The 20,909-nt window shown below is 58.7% G+C and overlaps 3 protein-coding genes across 10 annotated transcripts in view; all 3 read left to right on the forward strand.

Annotated features, from left to right (window-relative positions):
• LOC310920013 (uncharacterized protein) overlaps nt 1-3,152 on the forward strand; it is a 44,065-nt gene extending 40,913 nt beyond the window's left edge. For all 3 annotated transcript variants that reach the window (XM_083879688.1, XM_083879690.1, XM_083879689.1), the window contains 3 exons: nt 1,932-1,982; nt 2,349-2,510; nt 2,749-3,152. In XM_083879688.1, the coding sequence (XP_083735814.1) occupies nt 1,932-1,982; nt 2,349-2,510; nt 2,749-2,921 (386 nt within the window). In that variant the 3' untranslated portion in view covers nt 2,922-3,152. The remainder of the gene's footprint in view (nt 1-1,931; nt 1,983-2,348; nt 2,511-2,748) is intronic.
• LOC310920015 (interferon alpha-inducible protein 27-like protein 2A) overlaps nt 1-20,909 on the forward strand; it is a 46,228-nt gene that overhangs the window by 18,380 nt on the left and 6,939 nt on the right. The window contains exons 1-7 of one of the 5 annotated variants that reach the window (XM_083879693.1): nt 5,079-5,257; nt 5,516-5,558; nt 5,812-5,871; nt 6,157-6,210; nt 7,163-7,207; nt 7,558-7,719; nt 8,588-8,940. In XM_083879693.1, the coding sequence (XP_083735819.1) occupies nt 5,555-5,558; nt 5,812-5,871; nt 6,157-6,210; nt 7,163-7,207; nt 7,558-7,719; nt 8,588-8,679 (417 nt within the window). In that variant the 5' untranslated portion in view covers nt 5,079-5,257; nt 5,516-5,554 and the 3' untranslated portion in view covers nt 8,680-8,940. Of the gene's footprint in view, nt 5,258-5,515; nt 5,559-5,811; nt 5,872-6,156; nt 6,211-7,162; nt 7,208-7,557; nt 7,720-8,587; nt 8,941-17,881; nt 18,053-18,196; nt 18,252-18,530; nt 18,600-18,884; nt 18,963-19,299; nt 19,626-20,909 lie in introns of those variants that run through there. The other 4 variants (XM_083879692.1, XR_014591888.1, XR_014591889.1 and 1 more) reach the window with 4 other exon arrangements.
• On the forward strand, nt 368-15,647 carry LOC310920016 (uncharacterized protein). Of its 2 annotated transcripts, XM_083879694.1 has the most exons (5): nt 368-444; nt 13,458-13,477; nt 13,866-14,054; nt 14,935-14,985; nt 15,347-15,647. In XM_083879694.1, exons 3-5 carry the CDS (start codon nt 13,880-13,882, stop codon nt 15,508-15,510), a joined length of 390 nt encoding a protein of 129 aa, XP_083735820.1. In that variant the 5' UTR covers nt 368-444; nt 13,458-13,477; nt 13,866-13,879; the 3' UTR covers nt 15,511-15,647. The 2 variants fall into 2 exon arrangements, 1 of the variants encoding a protein (XP_083735820.1); XR_014591891.1 differs by lacking the exons at nt 368-444; nt 13,458-13,477 and adding an exon at nt 13,392-13,457.

The following is a 20,909-nucleotide window of genomic DNA, read 5'->3' on the forward strand; positions in this document are numbered from 1 at the left end:
ATTAAACTCTTTATTTCAACCCAAGAGTTTTCTGGCTTTTAGCTTTCCCCTCTCTCCCTGATCCCGACGCGGGGTGGAGGGGTGGGGGTGATGAGCGAGCGGCTGCGCGGTGCTCGGGGCTCGCTGGGGTTAAGCTGCGACAGCCACCAAGGCTCCCAACAGGGCTGTGGTTTGGCTGCCGTGCAGTGACCCCCCGGTACACAGCGGGACCCTGGAACTTGTCTGCCGTCACCCCACACTCTGGAACCCGCCTGGTGCCCGGCAGGGCCCCCCACCTCTGTCCCGTGCCCTCCTTGCTGTATCTGACCCCCCCCCCCGCCCTGAATAAACACTCAAGCTCTGCCCCCTTTATGGGCATGGCTGGGACGGGGCGGCCCCAGGGCGAGCGTCGGGACCGTTCCAGTCCAAAGGACACTGAGGGCAGGTGAGGAACCCTGCGGGCAGGTGGGCACTGCGGGCAGGTGGGCACTGTGAGCAGGTGGGCACTGTGGGCAGGTGGGCACTGCGGGCAGGTGGGCACTGTGGGCAGGTGGGCACTGTGAGCAGCATGACCAGCAGGGGCAGCAGAACTTTCCTGTCCTCTTCATTTTGCTTTTCCTTTTCCTCTTCCTCTACTCCCTCCTGCCCTCCTGCCTTTTCCCCTCCCCGCCGAGAGACAGAGACAGAGGAGCTGCCACTGGAGCAGTTGCTCGAGCAGGTAAAGGACTGGAACTCGGGTTCACTGCCAGGCTGGGGGGCTGTGAGTGCTGGGGCCAGAGAGACTCAGGGGGCTGCTGTGAGGGAGGGGCAGCACTGGCCTGGAGCTGAAGGTTTCTCTCTTTGTACCAAAATCGGGCTGACATCTGTCCTGCTGTCACTCAGTGCAGGAGACTCTGGCAAGATGTCCAAGAAGAAGCCAAATGCAGATGAGAGATGCAAGAAGGAGACAAATTCAGATGAAGAATCTGAGGATGAGACAAATCCTGGTGGTGAGCCTAAAAAGGAGAAAAAATCAGGTGAGGAAGTGGGGATGAGACAACTCCTGGTGACAAATCCAAGGATAAGGGTAGTCCAGGTAAAGTGCAGGGGAAGTTTAGGTTAGACATCAGGAAAATAATTCTTCATGGAAAGACAGATTGGGCACTGGAATCATCTGCCCAAGGAGACAGTGGAGTCACCATCCATGGACATGTTGAAAGAAAGTCTGGACATGGCACTCAGTGCCATGGTTTAGTTGATGAGGAGGTGTTAGGTCATAGGTTGGACTTGATGGCCTCAAGGGTCTTTTCCAATCTAGTCCAGTCTGTCATTCTCTGTGACTTCTCAAGAGAAGCCAAGCAGATGCCTGATCCCAAGATCCCAGCCAGGCAGCCTGGTAGGCACTGGGAAGCCCCAGCAGTTTGGCCACCCTCTGAAGAGCTGGGGATGTGCTGGAGTGATAGATGCCCTGAGAGCAAAAGTGCATTGCAGGGGCTGTAGTGGTGGTGGGTGTGCAGTGGGGCCCGGGTACCTGTTAAGTGCCTTGGGATTGGCTGTGCTACAGAAAGGAATCCCAGTGGTGAGTGTTTCCAGCCGTGCTCTCTCTCCTGCACAGGGAGGGGCTGGCAGGGGAGTGGGTGGGTTTGTTATGAACTCTGATTCATCTAGTGCTGGTGGCAGGTGACAGACGGGGCTGACCCGTGCCCTGTGTCCCAGCAGGGCGTGTGGGCACTCTGGGCTGTGCCCCTTCTCCCTTCTCCTCCCAGCCTGGGGGGCAGTGGGACCCACCCCAGCAGTGGCCTCTTCCCAGGGGTCTTGAGGGGCTGGGGGAGATGAAGGAAGGGGGAGGCTGGAGGAGCTGCTGCTGCCTCTGGGATCCTGCTCTGCCTGGCACAGAGTGCTCAGCTCTGCTCAGGGGAGCTTTGCTGTGCGTGCTGCTGCCCTTCCTGCCCTCCTGCCTTTTTCTTTCTCAGGGAAGAAACGGAAAGCCATTGGAGCTGTCATTGGAGCCACAGTGGGAGCAGGTGAGAGTGTGGCACGGGATGAGCAGCGCTCGGGTTCCCTGGCCTGTCCCAGCCCCGTGTGGTGCTGGGCTGGGCTGGGCTGTGCTGGGGGCTGCACGTAGCAGGGCTGGGGAGAATTGGGGTGCAGGTGGGGTGGAGGAGGGGCAGCACTGGCCCCTGCCTGGAATTCTGCCTGTCCCCGCTGCTGCAGCCCTGCACACTGTTCCTCTCCTGCCGCCCATGGGATGTCCCTGTCCCTGCACCCCCAGCCCTCCCTCCCTGCTCTGGTCCTTGGGGGCTTTTGGGGGGAGGCCGGTTCTGGTGCTGGTGTCAGGGGGAGCTGTCGGTCACAGAGAGCACCCTAACACTGCTCTGTCCTCCCTGCAGGAGTGGCACTGGTTGGCATTCCGATGGTTATCAGTGCGCTGGGGTTCACAGGAGCTGGCATCGCCGCCGGCTCCATCGCTGCCAAGATGATGTCGGCAGCTGCCATCGCCAATGGTGGAGGAGTGGCCGCTGGCAGCACCGTGGCCGTGCTGCAGTCGATCGGTGAGTGGGGAGGGCAGGGGAGCTGGGCTTCATCTGCCTGGCTGGGAACACAGGCTTGTGGCCTGGGCTGGCTCTAGAGCCAAAGCAGCCCTTTAACTCCTCACTGGTCTGAATTGCTCTGAACTCTCTGGGTTCTGGCTGCCCAGGAGGAGTCCTTGGCTGGCTGTGCCCAGTGCTCGGTCCCTCAGCAGGCAGCCTCGATGCTCCTGGGACTTCACCCCTCGTTCTGTCTTTATAGGAGCTGCAGGTTTCTCTCTTGGCACCAAAATTGGGCTGACATCTGTCCTGAGCTCAGTTGGTGCAGCAGGCGGTGCGTGGCTGTCCAAGTGGAAGAAACATCGAAGTATCAAACCTCTAAGTTACAGACCTTCAAATAAAAAACCTCCAAGCGACAAACCTAAAAAAGGATGAAAATCCAAGTGACAAACACAAAACAAAGTAACTTGAGTGACAAACGTGAGGAGGAGACCACTGCAGACAAGGAACCCAAGAGAACCCAAGCAGGCTGCTGATCCCAAGCCTTGCCATGCACAATGACTGGTGCTGGGAAACCCCCACAGACCCCTCGGGGCTTTGCCTCCCCTTTTAAAAGCTTTGCATTCTCCTGAGCAGGGAGTGCCCTGAAGCCAATAAAGGTTCTTTGCCTGCAGCAGAGATGGTGTTTCTGTGTCTCTGCAGCTCCTGGGTGATGGTGGCATTCGAGGGTGACAGAGCACAGGGGATGTTCAGTCCCCAGGACTGAGCCAGTCCCTGATGGTGCCCCCAGTTCCCCTGCACTCGGTTTGGGGCAGGTGTGGAGTCACAGCCCACAGCAGAGGAACAAAACCAGTGTGACTTTTGGGAACACCATGTGGGAACCACCAGGAGTTGCTGTGCAGGTGATCAGCTGCAATTTTAACTGTGGCTTAAAAGCTGCTGAAGCTTTCCCATATGAAGTCTGGCCAATTTACAGAGGGTACGACCCAGGTACAGATTGGAAGGGACAAGACATGAGGTGCCATCAATCCTCAGGAGTGACGGGAAGTGTGGGCTGGGGCTGGGGGATGAGTCGGTGGCTGAGCTGGGGAGAAAGTTCAGGTGCCACCACCCTCATCCTTCTCTCCAAAGCTGCAGCCTGGCCCCCAGCAGGTCAAAAAGACCTTTCCAATTGCTCTGGCTGTTTGTGGTATAAATATGCAGAAGAGAGGATACAAAGCCCAGGACTGGCAGGCCCAAGCCCCTCTGTTGACATGTCCAAAGGCAACCAAGATATATCCAAATAAAAACAACCAAGCTGGGGTGTGTGGCTTGTGCTGCCCACATCCACTTGGACCTGCCAAGATTAAAATCATCTTCTTGGGATCCATGCTGAGATTTGGTGTGTAAAGCTCTGGTTAACTTCACTGCCTCACGGTCATAAATGCCCTTCTCCTCCCAACAGGTGAAAGCCAGGTATCCCAGGTCTTGTTTCTTTAATGAAAGCTGAATCTCTGCTGAAAATCCATCAGCTTAGGGAATGTGATGTGGAATGGACATTTCAGTTCTGTGGCTGGAGGAATCCAAGCTGCCCTTTGAGCCTTTATGAGTTTAAAAACCATTCTGTATCTGTGCAAGACTCCCTGGAGCAGAGCCAGCACCAGTGGCAGTGGCTGAGGATCAAGGACCTCCTCAGTGAGATGTTTTGAATATAAAACCATAGATCATAGGGACTTAATACTTGGATTAGTGTTTACATCTCTGCAGCCTCGGGCTCAAGATTGATCTGGGCTGTGACAGGGCTGCTGCTGCTGCCAGACACGCTCTGCCCCACTGCTCCTGCAGGGCTGGGGACTTGTCTTGGGGCCTGGGAGCCGAGTCTGGGCTCCTCAGGGTGGGGTCCCTGGGGATGAGCCATGCAGGAGCTCCTGGGGTGCTGGAGGAACATCCTGGGGGGAGCATGGCTGTGTCATGCTGTGCCCCACAGCAATGCTTGGTGTCTTGGGGATCCACTGAGCAGCGACTGCTGCCTGTGGGTGCTGTGAACTGGGCTGCTGATGTGGGGCTGTGTTTGGCACCCGGGGGCTCCTTGCAGGGAGCTGTGGGTCCTGTGCCAGGGCTCCCGGTGCTGTCACGGCAAAGGAGGTGGGCAGGGCCGTGGGGCTGTGGGAGGTTGGTGCCCCCCTGTGCTGGCCCAGCTGCACCAACCTTCAACCACTGCTCTGGCACAGGGACAGATGTGGGGATGTGGAGTTTGGGGGTCCTGGAAGCTGCAGGGGAGCAGAGGAATATGTTGTGTGGGTGCAGGGAGCAGGAGAAAGGGCGGTGCAGGGTGGGGCTGTGGCTGGTTTTTGGGGCTGCCCGGGGGACAGGAGGCAGGTGGAGCGGCTGCAGCTCTGCTCTCAGACTGCCCGGGGCCCTCACGAGATCCACGGGGTTTTCACTGTTCAGGAAAAGCCCCGTGAAGGCACAGGAGCCCTGGCACAGGTCTGAGGAGCCCCGGCCGGCGCCTCCTTCCCCATCAGCTCCCACACCTCCTATCCAGGTGCAAAGGGCTACCTGGGGGACACCCCCGGGGTCCAACCCCGAGGACGGGAGATCTCTAGTCCTGCTCTAGCAGAAACAGCATCATCTAGAGGAAACGGGAAACAGAAACTCAGCGAGCAGTTTCGGATTCTCGGAAATCAGCTGACCAGGCGCACGCCCACTCTCTGATCTTTGCGGCAGTCATTGGATCCTCAGAGCACAACAGGCACACAAGAGGTTGGTGGCCTGGGAGCTGCGGTCCCACGGTGGGTGTTTGGGGACAGCGCCTTTCCCTGAGAGGGGACAATAACGGGGGCTGATCACCTCGCTGCACCGGCAGAGCAGCCACCGAGCCCTGGGCTGGGCAGGAGCCGGGGCTGGAGCTGAGGGGTCTCTTCTTGTGAGGGGAGGGGGCCGAGGTCTCCTGGGTGGGCGCGGGTGGCCGGGGGCGATGGTGCAGCGCAGCAAAGACCCGCCGAGCCCACCTGCTGCCCACGGTAACATCTTGTTCTTGCTTCCCAAAGGAGCAGGTTTAGGCAGCCCTCGCTCTCAGCCAGCCGACCATGGGTAAGTTGGGTGGTTCGTGGGGTGGGGACATGGGCCCTGATATGGGACAAATTGCGGGGGTGGCACGAGAATTCTGGGGTTTGTCCCTTCTCCCCTCTCCTCCCGAGTGCCTGCAGGGCTGAAGGCGGGATGGACTGGGGTAGCTGCTGCTGCCATCGGGTCCCTGCCCTGCTCTGCACAGGGTGCTGGGCTGCAGCCGGGAACAACTTTAGTGCCCACACTCCTACCCAACTTCTGCCATTTTTCTCCTTAGGTGGAGGAGTTGTCACCGTTGCAATCGTCACTGTACTCATCATTGGATCTACAGTTGGAGGTGAGAGTTTGGCATGGGATGAGCAGTGTTTGGCTTCACTTGGGGAGCTGCTGAGAGGGAAGGGGCAGCGCTGGCCCCTGCCTGGAATTCTGCCTGTCCCCGCTGCTGCAGCCCTGCACACTGTTCCTCTCCTGCCGCCCATGGGGTGTCCCCGTCCCTGCACCCCCAGCCCTCCCTCGCTGCTCTGGTCCCTGGGGGCTTTTGGGGAGGCCGGTTCTGGTGCTGGTGTCAGGGGGAGATGTGGGTCACAGAGAGCACCCTAACACTGCTCTGTCCTCCCTGCAGCAGCAGCAGCAAACGATCAGACCAGGAATGCCAGGGGTGGAAATTGTGATGATGGTGAGTGGGCAGGGCAGGGAGCTGGGCTGTGCTGGGTGGGAACACGGGGCTGTACCCTGGGTCTACTCTGAAGCCAAACCAACCCTTCAACTCCTCACTGGTCTGAATGTTCCCAAACTGTGGGATTGGGATCAATCCCAATGTGGTGAGAAGAGCCAGGACCTGCTTGGGTCGGGGTCAGGGCTGAGGGCATCAGGGGCTGTGCAGGCAGGTGTCTGCTCTGTGGCAACAACTCCTGTGTTCACTGGCAGCAGTGGCCAGAGATGGAAAGAAAGAGCAGAAAGGGGCTGGGTTTGCTTAGGGAGCAGAGCTCACTGCAGGCCAACTCTCTGGCACAGACTGAGGAGACCCTTGCTGGCGTGCACATTTTCAAGTGCCACCCCCCCCTCCCCTGCCCTTGCCCCCAAAATACTGCCCCTTAACTGCCTCCTGGAGGATCCCCTCACCCACAAGGGGCAGCCACCCCCCTCCAAAACACCAGCCTGAGCAGCCTCCAGCCCCTGAGGGGCTCTGGGTCCAAGGCACTCATGGGTTGGCCACGGCTCCAAACAGGGGGAGCTCAGAGGTGGCTGCGGGCACAGGGGCCATATGGGCACTGCAGGGGACAGACGGGGCTGACCCGTGCCGTGTGTCCCCTGCTGTTCTGGGGTTGTGGGTGTGGCAGACAGGGCAGGGCAGGGCAGGGCAGGGCAGGGCTGGGTGTGTGGGCACTCTGGGCTGTGCCCCTTCTCCCTTCTCCTCCCAGCCTGGGGGGCAGTGGGACCCACCCCAGCAGTGGCCTCTTCCCAGGGGTCTTGAGGGGCTGGGGGAGATGAAGGAAGGGGGAGGCTGGAGGAGCTGCTGCTGCCTCTGGGATCCTGCTCTGCCTGGCACAGAGTGCTCAGCTCTGCTCAGGGGAGCTTTGCTGTGCGTGCTGCTGCCCTTCCTGCCCTCCTGCCTTTTTCTTTCTCAGGGAGTAATGCCATTGGATCTGTCATTGGAGCCACAGTGGGAGCAGGTGAGAGTGTGGCACTGGATGAGCAGCGCTCGGGTTCCCTGGTCTGTCCCAGCCCCGTGTGGTGCTGGGCTGGGCTGGGCTGTGCTGGGGGCTGCACGTAGCAGGGCTGGGGAGAATTGGGGTGCAGGTGGGGTGGAGGAATTCTGCTGGAATTCTGCCTGTCCCCGCTGCTGCAGCCCTGCACACTGTTCCTCTCCTGCCGCCCATGGGGTGTCCCCGTCCCTGCACCCCCAGCCCTCTCTCCCTGCTCTGGTCCCTGGGGGCTTTTAGGGAGGCTGGTTCTGGTGCTGGTGTCAGAGGGAGATGTGGGTCATGGAGAGCACCCTAACACTGCTCTGTCCTCCCTGCAGGATTGGCACTGTTTGGCCTCCCGGTGGCAATCGGCGCTCTGGGGTTCACAGGAGCTGGCATCGCTGCCGGCTCCATCGCTGCCAAGATGATGTCGGCAGCTGCCATCGCCAACGGCGGGGGAGTGGCCGCCGGCAGCACCGTGGCCGTGCTGCAGTCGATCGGTGAGTGGGGAGGTGTCAGGGCCCGCAAACATATGCGGGGAACCTGATGGTTCGTTTTAGGGATCTCAGAGCGCAAAAGACACAGCGGGGCACAACTCAGTTTACTTAAACAAAAAATGCACCTTTATTTAGTGCCAACAAATGCGATAGTGGGGAGAGAAAATAGAGAATAGTGAGGAAGAGAGAGAAAGAGGGGAAGGGGGTTATAGCTACCAACGTGGAGGGACGAGTCCTCGAGGGGTAGAGATGCCCATAGACGTGATCTTCTCCAGTGGGGTGATCACAAAAGTGAGCGGGGTCTCCAGAGTCTTTATAGGTTGGTCAAGGCTGGGACCAAAGCGAGGGGCACAGAGCCAAGGCAGGGACCACCTGTGTCGAGGTTGGTGCTCAGGAACAAGGTCCAAACCCCACCTCTGGTACGGACAGACCAGTTGGGACAGGCAGCCTCGGTTCAGTCCACCGTAACCAGTTCCATTGTTCTTGCACTCTGTTTTCATGGAGATGCACATCAGTCCTCCAAGACTTGGCAAACATCCCACCTCAGCCAGGCCAGGGGCTCCCTTCAGAGTTCGGGGTCCCAGTCCCCAACCACTGGAGACAGTTGTGAGGCAAATCACATCCTTGGACAGACTCTGACAGGAGGGCAAGGGAGCTGGGCTTCATCTGCCTGGCTGGGAACACAGGCTTGTGGCCTGGGCTGGCTCTAGAGCCAAAGCAGCCCTTTAACTCCTCACTGGTCTGAATTGCTCTGAGCTCTCTGGGTTCTGGCTGCCCAGGAGGAGTCGTTGGCTGGCTGTGCCCAGTGCTCGGTCCCTCAGCAGGCAGCCTCGATGCTCCTGGGACTTCATAGCTCGTTCTGTCTTTGCAGGAGCTGCAGGTTTCTCTCTTGGTACCAAAATTGGGCTGACAGCTGCCCTGGGCTCAGCTGGTGCAGCAAGCGGTGCCTGTGTGTCCGAGTGAAAGAGACCTCCAAGTGACAAACCTAAAAAAGGATGAAAATCCAAGTGAAAAACACAAGACAAAGTAACTTGAGTGACAAACATGAGGAGGAGACCACTGCAGACAAGGAACCCAAGAGAACCCAAGGAGGTACCTGATCCCAAGCCTTGCCATGCACAATGGCTGGTGCTGGGAAACCCCCACAGACCCCTCGGGGCTTTGCCTCCCCTTTTAAAAGCTTTGCATTCTCCTGAGCAGGGAGTGCCCTGAAGCCAATAAAGGTTCTTTGCCTGCAGCAGAGATGGTGTTTCTGTGTCTCTGCAGCTCCTGGGTGACGGTGGCATTCGAGGGTGACAGAGCACAGGGGATGTTCAGTCCCCAGGACTGAGCCAGTCCCTGATGGTGCCCCCAGTTCCCCTGCACTCGGTTTGGGGCAGGTGTGGAGTCACAGCTCACAGCAGAGGAACAAAACCAGTGTGACTTTTGGGAACACCATGTGGGAACCACCAGGAGTTGCTGTGCAGGTGATCAGCTGCAATTTTAACTGTGGCTTAAAAGCTGCTGAAGCTTCCCCATATGAAGTCTGGCCAATTTACAGAGGGTACAACCCAGGTACAGATTGGAAGGGACAAGACATGAGGTGCCATCGATCCTCAGGAGTGACGGGAAGTGTGGGCTGGGGCTGGGGGATGAGTCGGTGGCTGAGCTGGGGAGAAAGTTCAGGTGCCACCACCCTCATCCTTCTCTCCAAAGCTGCAGCCTGGCTCCCAGCAGGTCAAAAAGACCTTTCCAATTGCTCTGGCTGTTTGTGGTATAACTATGCAGAAGAGAGGATACAAAGCCCAGGACTGGCAGGCCCAAGCCCCTCTGTTGACATGTCCAAAGGCAACCAAGACATATCCAATCAGGAGAACCAAGCTGGGGTGTGTGGCTTGTGCTGCCCACATCCACTTGGGCCTGCCAAGATTAAAATCATCTTCTTGGGATCTATGCTGAGATTTGGTGTGTAAAGCTCTGGTTAACTTCACTGCCTCACAGTCATAAATGCCCTTCTCCTCCTAACAGGTGAAAGCCAGGTATCCCAGGTCTTGTTTCTTTAATGAAAGCTGAATGTCTGCTGAAAATTTATCAGCTTAGGGAATGTCATGTGGAATGGACATTTCAGTTCTGTGGCTGGAGGAATCCAAGCTGCCCTTTGAGCCTTTATGAGCTTAAAAACCATTCTGTATCTGTGCAAGACTCCCTGGAGCAGAGCCAGCACCAGTGGCAGTGGCTGAGGATCAAGGACCTCCTCAGTGAGATGCTTTGAATATAAAACCATGGATCTTAGGGACTTAATACTTGGATTAGTGTTTGCATCTCTGCAGCCTCGGGCTCAGGACTGATCTGGGCTGGGACAGGGCTGCTGCTGCTGCTGCCAGACACGCTCTGCCCCACTGCTCCTGCAGGGCTGGGGACTTGTCTTGGGTCCTGGGAGCTGTGTCTGGGCTCCTCAGGGTGGGGTCCCTGGGGATGAGCCATGCAGGAACTCCTGGGGTGCTGGAGGAACATCCTGGGGGGAGCATGGCTGTGTCATGCTGTGCCCCACAGCAATGCTTGGTGTCCTGGGGATCCACTGAGCAGCGACTGCTGCCTGTGGGTGCTGTGAACTGGGCTGCTGATGTGGGGCTGTGCTTGGCACCCGGAGGCTCCTTGCAGGGAGCTGTGGGTCCTGTGCCAGGGCTCCCGGTGCTGTCACGGCAAAGGAGGTGGGCAGGGCCGTGGGGCTGTGGGAGGTGGGTGCCCCCCTGTGCTGGCCCAGCTGCACCAACCTTTAAACACTGCTCTGGCACAGGGACAGATGTGGGGATGTGGAGTTTGGGGGTCCTGGAGGCTGCAGGGGAGCAGAGGAATATGTTGTGTGGGTGCAGGGAGCAGGAGAAAGGGCGGTGCAGGGTGGGGCTGTGGCTGGTTTTTGGGGCTGCCCGGTGGACAGGAGGCAGGTGGAGCGGCTGCAGCTCTGCTCTCAGACTGCCCGGGGCCCTCACCAGATCCACGGGGTTTTCGCTGTTCAGGAAAAGCCCCGTGAAGGCCCAGGAGCCCTGGCACAGGCCTGAGGAGCCCCCAGCCGGCTCCTCCTTCCCCATCATCTCCCACACCTCCTGTCCAGGTGCAAAGGGCTCCCTGCGGGGACACCCCCGGGGTCCAAGCCCGAGGACAGGAGCTCTCTAGTCCTGCTCTAGCAGAGGCAGCAACATCAAGAGTTAACGAGAAGGTGAAAGTGAGCGAGCAGTTTCAGATACTTAAAAATCAGCTGTCCGGACACACCCCCCCTATCTCGGTCTTTGCTGCAGACTTTGGATCCTCAGAGCACAACAGGCACACAAGAGGTTGGTGGCCTGGGGTGCTGCGGTCCCACGGTGGGTGTTTGGGGACAGCGCCTTTCCCTGAGAGGGGACAATAACGGGGGCTGATCACCTCGCTGCACCGGCAGAGCAGCCACCGAGCCCTGGGCTGGGCAGGAGCCGGGGCTGGAGCTGAGGGGTCTCTTGTGAGGGGAGGGGGCCGGGGTCTCCTGGGTGGGCGCGGGTGGCCGGGGGCGATGGTGCAGCGCAGCAAAGACCCGCCGAGCCCACCTGCCGCCCACGGTAACATCTTGTTCTTGCTTCCCAAAGGAGCAGGTTTAGGCAGCCCTCGCTCTCGGCCAGCCGACCATGGGTAAGTTGGGTGGTTCGTGGGGTGAGAACATGGGCCCTGATATGGGACAGATCGGGGAGATGTCACGGAGACCCTGGGGTTTGTCCCTTCTCCCCTCTCCTCCCGGGTGTCTGCCGGGCTGAAGGAGGGTGGGGCTGGAGGAGCTGCTGCTGCCATCGGGTCCCTGACCTGCTCTGCACAGGGCACTGGGCTCCAGCCAGGAGCAGCTTCAGTTCCCCACTCCTGCCTATCTGACTATTTTCTTCTTAGATTTGATTAAAGCTGCCGTTGTGTTCCTATTTGGAATCATCATTAGACCTGCATTTGTAGGTGAGATTTTGGCACGGGTTGAACGCTGTTTGGGGTTCACTTGTGGTGCTGCTGAGAGGGAAGGGGCAGCCCTGGCCCCTGCCTGGAATTCTGCCTGTCCCCGCTGCTGCAGCTCTGCACACTGTTCCTCTCCTGCCGCCCATGGGGTGTCCCCGTCCCTGCACCCCCAGCCCTCCCTCCCTGCTCTGGTCCCTGGGGGCTTTTGGGGAGGCCGGTTCTGGTGCTGGTGTCAGAGGGAGCTGTGGGTCACAGAGAGCACCCTAACACTGCTCTGTCCTCCCTGCAGCACTGATAAAAGGTGAGCCCATCGACTTCTGTATGAATTTCAAGTATTATGGCTTCAGTTTCAATATCGGTGAGTGGGGAGGGCAGGGAGCTGGGCTGTTCTGGGTGGGAAACACAGAGCTGTACCCTGGGTTTCTTGTAGAGCCAACTCAGTCCTTGAATTTCTTGCTGGCTTGAATCCAACCAAAATCTAGTGAAGGGAAAAATGCCCAGTGTGGTGGGAAGAGCCAGGACCTGCTAGGGTCGGGGTCAGGGCTGAGGACATCAGGGGCTGTGCAGGCAGGTGTCTGCTCTGTGGCAAGAGCTCCACTGGTCCACTGGCAGCAGTGGCCAGAGGCAGAAAGGGAGAGCAGAAAGGGGATGGATGAGCTCACTGCAGGCCAACTCCCTGGCACAGTCTCGGGAGACCTTTACTGGGGTGTAGCCTTCCACATGCCCCACCACTCAAACCATTCAGCTTTGGCTGCATCCCAGAGCATCCCCTCACCAACAAGGGGCAGCCAAAACCCCCAAACACCAACCTGAGCCCCCTCCAGCCACCAACGGCTCTGGCTCTGAGGCACACATGGGTTGGCCACAGCCCCAGACAGGAGGAGCCCCGGAGTTGCTTGAGGGCACAGGGGCCATACAGGCAGTGCCTGCGCCTGGGCTGCACCGGGCAGAGGCTGATGACGGGACTGGGGGTGGGTAGGAGGTGCTCCCCACAGTCCCTGTACAAACTCTGCCTTCACCATGGTCACTGGCTCCCATCCAGGCACTGGACGACTTTGTTATAAACTATGTTTGATTCACCTTGTGCCAGGGACAGGTGACAGACTGGGTTCACAAGTGCTGTGTGTCCCGTGCTGTGCCCCATGTGTGACCTCAGGGCTCACCCCAGACTCAGTTGAGTTTCAGTTCCTGTATTGTCTCTATTCCATTCCTCAAATACATGCATTATGCAACAGTGTTGGTAAACAAGGCAGCACAGCATTTCCCCAGCACCCTGAGCTTTGGCATCCCAGGGCAGTGCCAGCAGCATGTCCAGGGCCTGGGGTGCCCATGGGAGCAGAGTCCAGGGCCTGGGGTGCCCTGTGTGGCCCCAGTGCCTGCACTGCCCTGGGTGTGGGGACACCTGATGGCAGCAGGGAGGTGAGATCTGGGGGATCTTCTCCTCCGTGGGGTGCTCCCCCTTGCTAGGGGGGATGGTGGGGGCCCAGTGCTTAGGCCAGGGCAGCTGGGGGGCCCTGGGCTGATTTCTCTTCCTCTACATCAGGACTCCTCACAACTGTTGGTCGTTGTGCTGGGGCTGTTCTGGGGCTGTGCTTTCGGTTTGTGCCGACCCTATAGTCTGGAACCCCCGTGGTGCCCCGGCTGGGACCCCCACCTCTGTCCTGTGCCCTCCTTGCTGTATCTGACCCCCCCCTGAATAAAGACTCACGCTCTGCCTTCTTTCCAGGTGGGGCTGGGACGGAGCGGCCCCAGGGTGAGCGTCGGGACCGTTCCAGTGCAAAGGGCACCGAGGGCAGGTGAGGAACCCTGCGGGCAGGTGGGCACTGTGGGCAGGTGGGCACTGCGGGCAGGTGGGCACTGCGGGCAGGTGGGCACTGTGGGCAGCATGAGCAACAGGGGCAGGAGAACTTTCCTGTCCTCTTCATTTTCCTTTTCCTTTTCCTCTTCCTCTACTCCCTCCTGCCCTCCTGCCTTTTCCCCTCCCCGCCGAGAGACAGAGGCAAAGGAGCTGCCACTGGAGCAGTTGCTCGAGCAGGTAAAGGACTGGAACTCGGGTTCACTGCCAGGCTGGGGGGCTGTGAGTGCTGGGGCCAGAGAGACTCAGGGGGCTGCTGTGAGGGAGGGGCAGCACTGGCCTGGAGCTGAAGTTTTCTCTCTTGGTGCCAAAATTGTGCTGACATCTGTCCTGCTGTCACTCAGTGCAGGAGACTCTGGCAAGATGTCCAAGAAGAAGCCAAATGCAGATGAGAGATGCAAGAAGGAGACAAATTCAGATGAGGAATCTAAGGATGACAAAAATCGTGGTGATGAGTCTAAGAAGCAGACAAATTCAGATGAAGAGTCTAGGGATGAGACAAATGCTGGTGATGAATCCAAGGATGAGGCTAGTCCAGGTAAAGTGCAGGGGAAGTTTAGGTTAGACATCAGGAAAATAATTCTTCATGGAAAGACAGATTGGGCACTGGAATCATCTGCCCAAGGAGAAAGTGGAGTCACCATCCGTGGACATGTTGAAAGAAAGCCTGGACATGGCACTCATTGCCATGGTTTAGTTGATGAGGAGGTGTTAGGTCATAGGTTGGACTTGATGGCCTCAAGGGTCTTTTCCAATCTAGTCCAGTCTGTCATTCTCTGTGACTTCTCAAGAGAAGCCAAGCAGATGCCTGATCCCAAGATCCCAGCCAGGCAGCCTGGTAGGCACTGGGAAGCCCCAGCAGTTTGGCCACCCTCTGAAGAGCTGGGCATGTGCTGGAGTGATAGATGCCCTGAGAGCAAAAGTGCATTGCAGGGGCTGTAGTGGTGGTGGGTGTGCAGTGGGGCCCGGGTACCTGTTAAGTGCCTTGGGATTGGCTGTGCTACAGAAAGGAATCCCAGTGGTGAGTGTTTCCAGCCCTGCTCTCTCTCTTCCTGCACAGGGAGGGGTTGGCAAGGGAGTGGGTGGGTTTGTTATGAACTCTGATTCATCTAGTGCTGGTGGCAGGTGACAGACGGGGCTGACACGTGCCCTGTGTCCCAGCAGGGAGTGTGGGCACTCTGGGCTGTGCCCCTTCTCCCTTCTCCTCCCAGCCTGGGGGGCAGTGGGACCCACCCCAGCAGTGGCCTCTTCCCAGGGGTCTTGAGGGGCTGGGGGAGATGAAGGAAGGGGGAGGCTGGAGGAGCTGCTGCTGCCTCTGGGATCCTGCTCTGCCTGGCACAGAGTGCTCAGCTCTGCTCAGGGGAGCTTTGCTGTGCGTGCTGCTGCCCTTCCTGCCCTCCTGCCTTTTTCTTTCTCAGGGAATAATGGGAAAGCCATTGGAGCTGTCATTGGAGCCACAGTGGGAGCAGGTGAGAGTGTGGCACTGGATGAGCAGCACTCGGGTTCCCTGGCCTGTCCCAGCCCCGTGTGGTGCTGGGCTGGGCTGGGCTGGGGGCTGCACGTAGCAGGGCTGGGGAGAATTGGGGTGCAGGTGGGGTGGAGGAGGGGCAGCCCTGGCCCCTGCCTGAAATTCTGCCTGTCCCCGCTGCTGCAGCCCTGCACACTGTTCCTCTCCTGCCGCCCATGGGGTGGCCCCGTCCCTGCACCCCCAGCCCTCCCTCCCTGCTCTGGTCCTTGGGGGCTTTTGGGGGGAGGCCGTTTCTGGTGCTGGGGGCAGGGGGAGATGTGGGTCACAGAGAGCACTCTAACACTGCTCTGTCCTCCCTGCAGGAGTGGCACTGGTTGGCATTCCGATGGTTATCAGTGCGCTGGGGTTCACAGGAGCCGGCATTGCCACCAATATTGGGCTGACATCTTTATTGGGCTCAGTTAGTGCAGGCAGTGCCTGGCTGTTCAACAGAAAGAAACCTCCAAGTGACAAACCTTCAAATTAAAAGCCTCCAAGTAACAAACTTGGAATGTTAAAAATCCCAGTGGAGAACGCATGAAGAAAGTATCTTGGGTGACAAACATGAGGAGGAGACAACTCCAGAAAAGGAACCCAGAGGAGAAGCCAAGCAGGTGCCTTATCCCAAGGTCTTGCCATGCACAATGGCTGGTGCTGGGAAATCCCCACAGACCCCTCGGGTCTTTGCTTCCCCTTTTAAAAGCTTTGGATTCTCTTGGGACAACGAAGCTGGGGTGTGTGGCTTGTGCTGCCCACATCCACTTGGACCTGCCAAGATTAAAATCATCTTCTTGGGATTCATGTTGAGATTTGGTGTGTAAAGCTCTGACTAACTTAACTCTCTCACTGTCATAAATGCCCTTCTCCCTCCTGGCAGGTGAAAGTCAGGTATCCCAGGTCTTGTGTGTTTAATGAAAGCTGAATCTCTGCTGAAAATCCATCAGCTTAGGGAATGTGATGTGCAAGGGACATTTCAGTTCTGTGGCTGGAGGAATCCAAGCTGCCCTTTGAGCCTTTATGAGTTTAAAAACCATTCTGTATCTGTGCAAGACTCCCTGGAGCAGAGCCAGCACCAGTGGCAGTGGCTGAGCATCAAGGACCTCCTCAGTGAGATGTTTTGAATATAAAACCATGGATCTTAGGGACTTAATACTTGGATTAGTGTTTGCATCTCTGCAGCCTCGGGCTCAGGACACCCACTCACATTGACCTGGGCTGGGACAGGGCTGCTGCTGCTGCCAGACACGCTCTGCCCCACTGCTCCTGCACGGCTGGGGACTTGTCTTGGGGCCTGGGAGCCGAGTCTGGGCTCCTCAGGGTGGGGTCACTGGGGATGAGCCATGCAGGAGCTCCTGGGGAGGAGCTGGAGGAACATCCTGGGGGGAGCATGGCTGTGTCATGCTGTGTCCCACAGCAATGGTTGGTGTCTTGGGGATCCACTGAGCAGTGACTGCTGCCTGTGGGTGCTGTGAACTGGGCTGGTGACATGAGGCTGTATTTGGCCCCCGGGGGCTCCTTGCAGGGAGCTGTGGTGTGTGTGGCCACGGCTCCCGGTGCTGAGTCACGGCCACACCGTGTCCAGCCAGCCCCTCCTGCCCACAGCCAGGCCCCACACAGCCCTGGCTGCCCTGTCCTGAGAGGGGGCAGCCCTGGGAACCCAAGAACACTCCCTGTACCTGCCATTGTCCCGTTCCAGCTACAGATTTCAGGCTGGGAAGGTGACTGCAGTCAAGGGGTGTCCCCTCTGTCACCCTGCTGTGGCCAAGCTGTGCTGGGAATGAGAAGCCCCCACAGTCTCCTTAGGGTCTCAAGCCTCTGAGCTCTCAGCTGAATCCCTCCTGCCATGGGTAAAGGCACCTCCAGCCTTCCCTGTGCAGAGCTGCTGCGTGGGGAGGGGGTGGGAATGTCACAGAGTCCCGTGTCCTTCTCCTGGTGCTGCAAAGGAGGTGGGCAGGGGCATGGGGCTGTGGGAGGTGGGTGCCCCTCTACACTGGCACCGTGTGCCCCAGGCTGAACCAACTGCTCTGGCACAGGGACAGATGTGGGGCTGTGGAGTTTGGGGGTCCTGGGGGGTGCAGGAGGGCAGGGGAACGAGTTGTGTTGGTGCAGGGAGCAGGAGAAAGGGCAGTGCAGGGTGGGGCTGTGGCTGGTTTTTGGGGCTGCCCGGTGGACAGGAGGCAGGTGGAGCGGCTCCAGCTCTGCTCTCAGACTGTTGTGGGGTCTCATCAGAGCCGCGGAGTTTCAGCGGTGCCAAACCTGGTCGGGAAAAGCCCCGTGAAGGCCCAGGAGCCCTGGCACAGGCCTGAGGAGCCCCGGCCGGCGCCTCCTTCCCCATCAGCTCCCACACCTCCCGTCCGGGGCGAAAGGGCTCCCTGGGGGACACCTCCAGGGCCCGCCCCCGAGGACGGGAGAGCTCCAGCCCCGCTCTAGCAGAGGCAGCAATATCTAGAGTAAACGAGAAATAGAAACTCAGCGAGCAGTTTCGGATTCTCGGAAATCAGCTGACCAGGCGCACGCCCACTCTCTGATGTTTGCGGCAGCCATTGGATCCTCAGAGCACAACAGGCACACGAGGTTGGTGGCCTGGGAGCTGCGGTCCCACGGTGGGTGTTTGGGGACAGCGCCTTTCCCTGAGAGGGGACAATAACGGGGGCTGATCACCTGGGTGCACTGGTGTAGAGAGAGAGATAAGATAAAATGGAGTTCCAAGCTGTGGGATGCACCTACAGAATGCCATGGGAGCACAGAGCAGCTTATCTCTGCTGACGTTGGGAAGAAATGCCGTGTGGTGGATTCTCTAGGGAGAGGAACCTGCTGGAATCCTCCACACACCCCAGCACATCATCACTCCTTACAAGGACTTTAGGAAAGTGTCTGCTGATATGGTCTGATAGGTCATTTAACCATATAAGGAAATACCGGATCTTGAACAAGGGTATAAAGGAGCTGCTTCCTCTCAAAAAGTGTTTCAGTATCCGTGTGGGCCTGAGTCTGCAGGTCCTCCATTTACACACCAGCAAAGCAGCGAGGTAGCTCTGGGAAGGGCAGAAGCCTGGCCGGGGGCAGAGGGGTTTCCTCTTTCTGGGGTGGCTGGGCATTGTCACACAAGGTGGCAAAGCCCCACTGACCCCACCTGCCACCTCGGGTAAAAATCTTGTTCTTGCTTCCCAAAGGACCCGGGTTAGAGCAGATTCATCACTGCTCTTGCTCCCACTCGGCCGACCATGGGTAAGTTGGGTGGCTCATTGGGCCCAGGGATACACGACCTCCAGTGGGACAGATGGGGGTGGGGGGGGGGGGGGCGAGAGAGGTGGACACGGGGACCCTGCGGTTTGTCCCTTCTCCCCTCTCCTCCTGGGCGTCTGCAGGGCTGAATAAGGGTGGGGCTGGGAGAGCTGCTGCTGCCACCGGACCGCTGCCCTGCCCAGCACAGGGCATTGTGCTCCAGCCACGACGAGCTTAATTTCCCCACTCCTGCCCTTCCGTCATTTTCTTTCTTATTTGCAGTTGATGCCACCATTGCAATCGCAACCGCCGTTGTAATTACTGTACTCATCATGGGATTTACTATTGTAGGTGAGAATCTGGCATGGGATAAGTAGTGTTTGGGTTCACTTGTGGTGCTGCTGAGAGGGAAGAGGCAGAAGTGGACCTTGCATGGAATTCTGCCTGTCCCCACTGCTGCAGCCCTGCACACTGTTCCTCTCCTGCCGCCCATGGCGTGTCCCCGTCCCTGCAGCCCCAGCCCTCCCTCCCTGCTCTGGTCCCTGGGGGCTTTTGGGGAGGCTGGTTCTGGTGCTGGTGTCAGGGGGAGATGTGGGTCACAGAGAGCACCCTAACACTGCTCTGTCCTCTCTGCAGCACTCGTAAATGGTAAGGGGATGTTCTTAGGTGTAAAGAAGTCTCGCAGTGGATCGTTTTCCTTCTGTTTTACAACTGGTGAGTGGGGAGGGTAGGGAGCTGGGCTGTGCTGGGTGGAAACATGGGGCTGTACCCTGGGCTTACTCTGCAGCCTGATCTGCCCCTGAACCCCACACTGGTGTGAATGTGCCAAAACTGTGGGGTAGAGATCAATCGCAATGTGGTGGGAAGAGCCAGGACCTGCTGGGGTTGGGGTCAGGGCTGAGGGCATCAGGGGCTGTGCAGGCAGGTGTCTGCTCTGTGGCAACAACTGCTGTGTCCAGTGGCAGCAGTGGCCAGAGGCAGAAAGGGAGAGCAGAAAGTGACTCGTGTGCTCCTGCAGCATAGCTCGTTGCAGGCCAACTCTCTGGCACAGACTGAGGAGACCCTTGCTGGAGAGCCATTGCTGGCTGTCCCTGCCTCGTGCTTGTCCATCAGCAGGAGGCCTCGATGCTTCTGGGACATGACACTCCTGTCTTTGCTGGAGAGAGAAGAATGGCCTGACTCTTTCCTCTGAGCAATAGCCTGTTGCATGCCGGCACAGAAACATCTCCCTGTGTTCAATGCAAAGGAGAAAAATCACAGGATTCCTTCCTTCCAAGCAATCTGACTCACCTTCAAATGGCGGAGGCTGGAAAGCCAAATCCCTCAAATAGCTTCCGCTTAAAATGGTTTGGATTCATTTTACTCATAAAACCATAAAACAATGAATAAAGAGTGCCAGAGTGTCTGTGTGGGGATGCTTGGTGTGTGTCATGGCTCAGGTACCTGCCCCACATCGGGGCATTTGCTGTGCTCCAGCAAGGGCTTGCAGCAGGCAGCGTTTGCAGCCTTGCTCCCTGTCCCCCTGCACAGCCAGGGGCTGCTGAGCCCTGAGCCCTGAGAGGCCTGGCAGTCCCTGGCACCGCGGCAGTGCTACAGCAAATCCTCAGGGCAGCAGGGCACTGCACTGCAGGGCCGGCAGAGCCCCAGGGCTGAAGTGGGTGCATCTGTGCAGCCTCGGGCTCAGGACACCCACTCACATTGACCTGGGCTGGGACAGGGCTGCTGCTGCTGCTGCCAGACACGCTCTGCCCCACTGCTCCTGCAGGGCTGGGCACTTGTCTTGGGTCCTGGGAGCCGTGTCTGGGCTCCTCAGGGTGGGCTCACTGGGGATGAGCCATGCAGGAGCTCCTGGGGAGGAGCTGGAGGAACATCCTGGGGGGAGCATGGCTGTGTCATACTGTGCCCCACAGCAATGCTTGGTGTCTTGGGGATCCACTGAGCAGTGACTGCTGCCTGTGGGTGCTGTGAACTGGGCTGGTGACATGAGGCTGTATTTGGCCCCCGGGGGCTCCTTGCAGGGAGCTGTGGTGTGTGTGGCCACGGCTCCCGGTGCTGAGTCACGGCCACACCGTGTCCAGCCAGCCCCTCCTGCCCACAGCCAGGCCCCACACAGCCCTGGCTGCCCTGTCCTGAGAGGGGGCAGCCCTGGGAACCCAAGAACACTCCCTGTACCTGCCATTGTCCCGTTCCAGCTACAGATTTCAGGCTGGGAAGGTGACTGCAGTCAAGGTGTGTCCCCTCTGTCACTCTGCCGTGGCCAAGCTGTGCTGGGAATGAGAAGCCCCCACAGTCTCCTTAGGGTCTCAAGCCTCTGAGCTCTCAGCTGAATCCCTTCTGCCATGGGTAAAGGCACCTCCAGCCTTCCCTGTGCAGAGCTGCTGCGTGGGGAGGGGGTGGGAATGTCACAGAGTCCCGTGTCCTTCTCCTGGTGCTGCAAAGGAGGTGGGCAGGGCATGGGGGTGTGGGAGGTGGGTGCCCTCCTGTGCTGGCCCAGCTGCACCAACCTTCAACCACTGCTCTGGCACAGGGACAGATGTGGGGATGTGGAGTTTGGGGGTCCTGAGGGGTGCAGGAGGGCAGGGGAACGAGTTGTGTGGGTGCAGGGAGCAGGAGAAAGGGCGGTGCAGGGTGGGGCTGTGGCTGGTTTTTGGGGCTGATGGA

Source organism: Zosterops lateralis (genome assembly GCF_965231275.1).
Source record: "Zosterops lateralis genome assembly, chromosome: 28".
NCBI lineage: Eukaryota > Metazoa > Chordata > Aves > Passeriformes > Zosteropidae > Zosterops > Zosterops lateralis.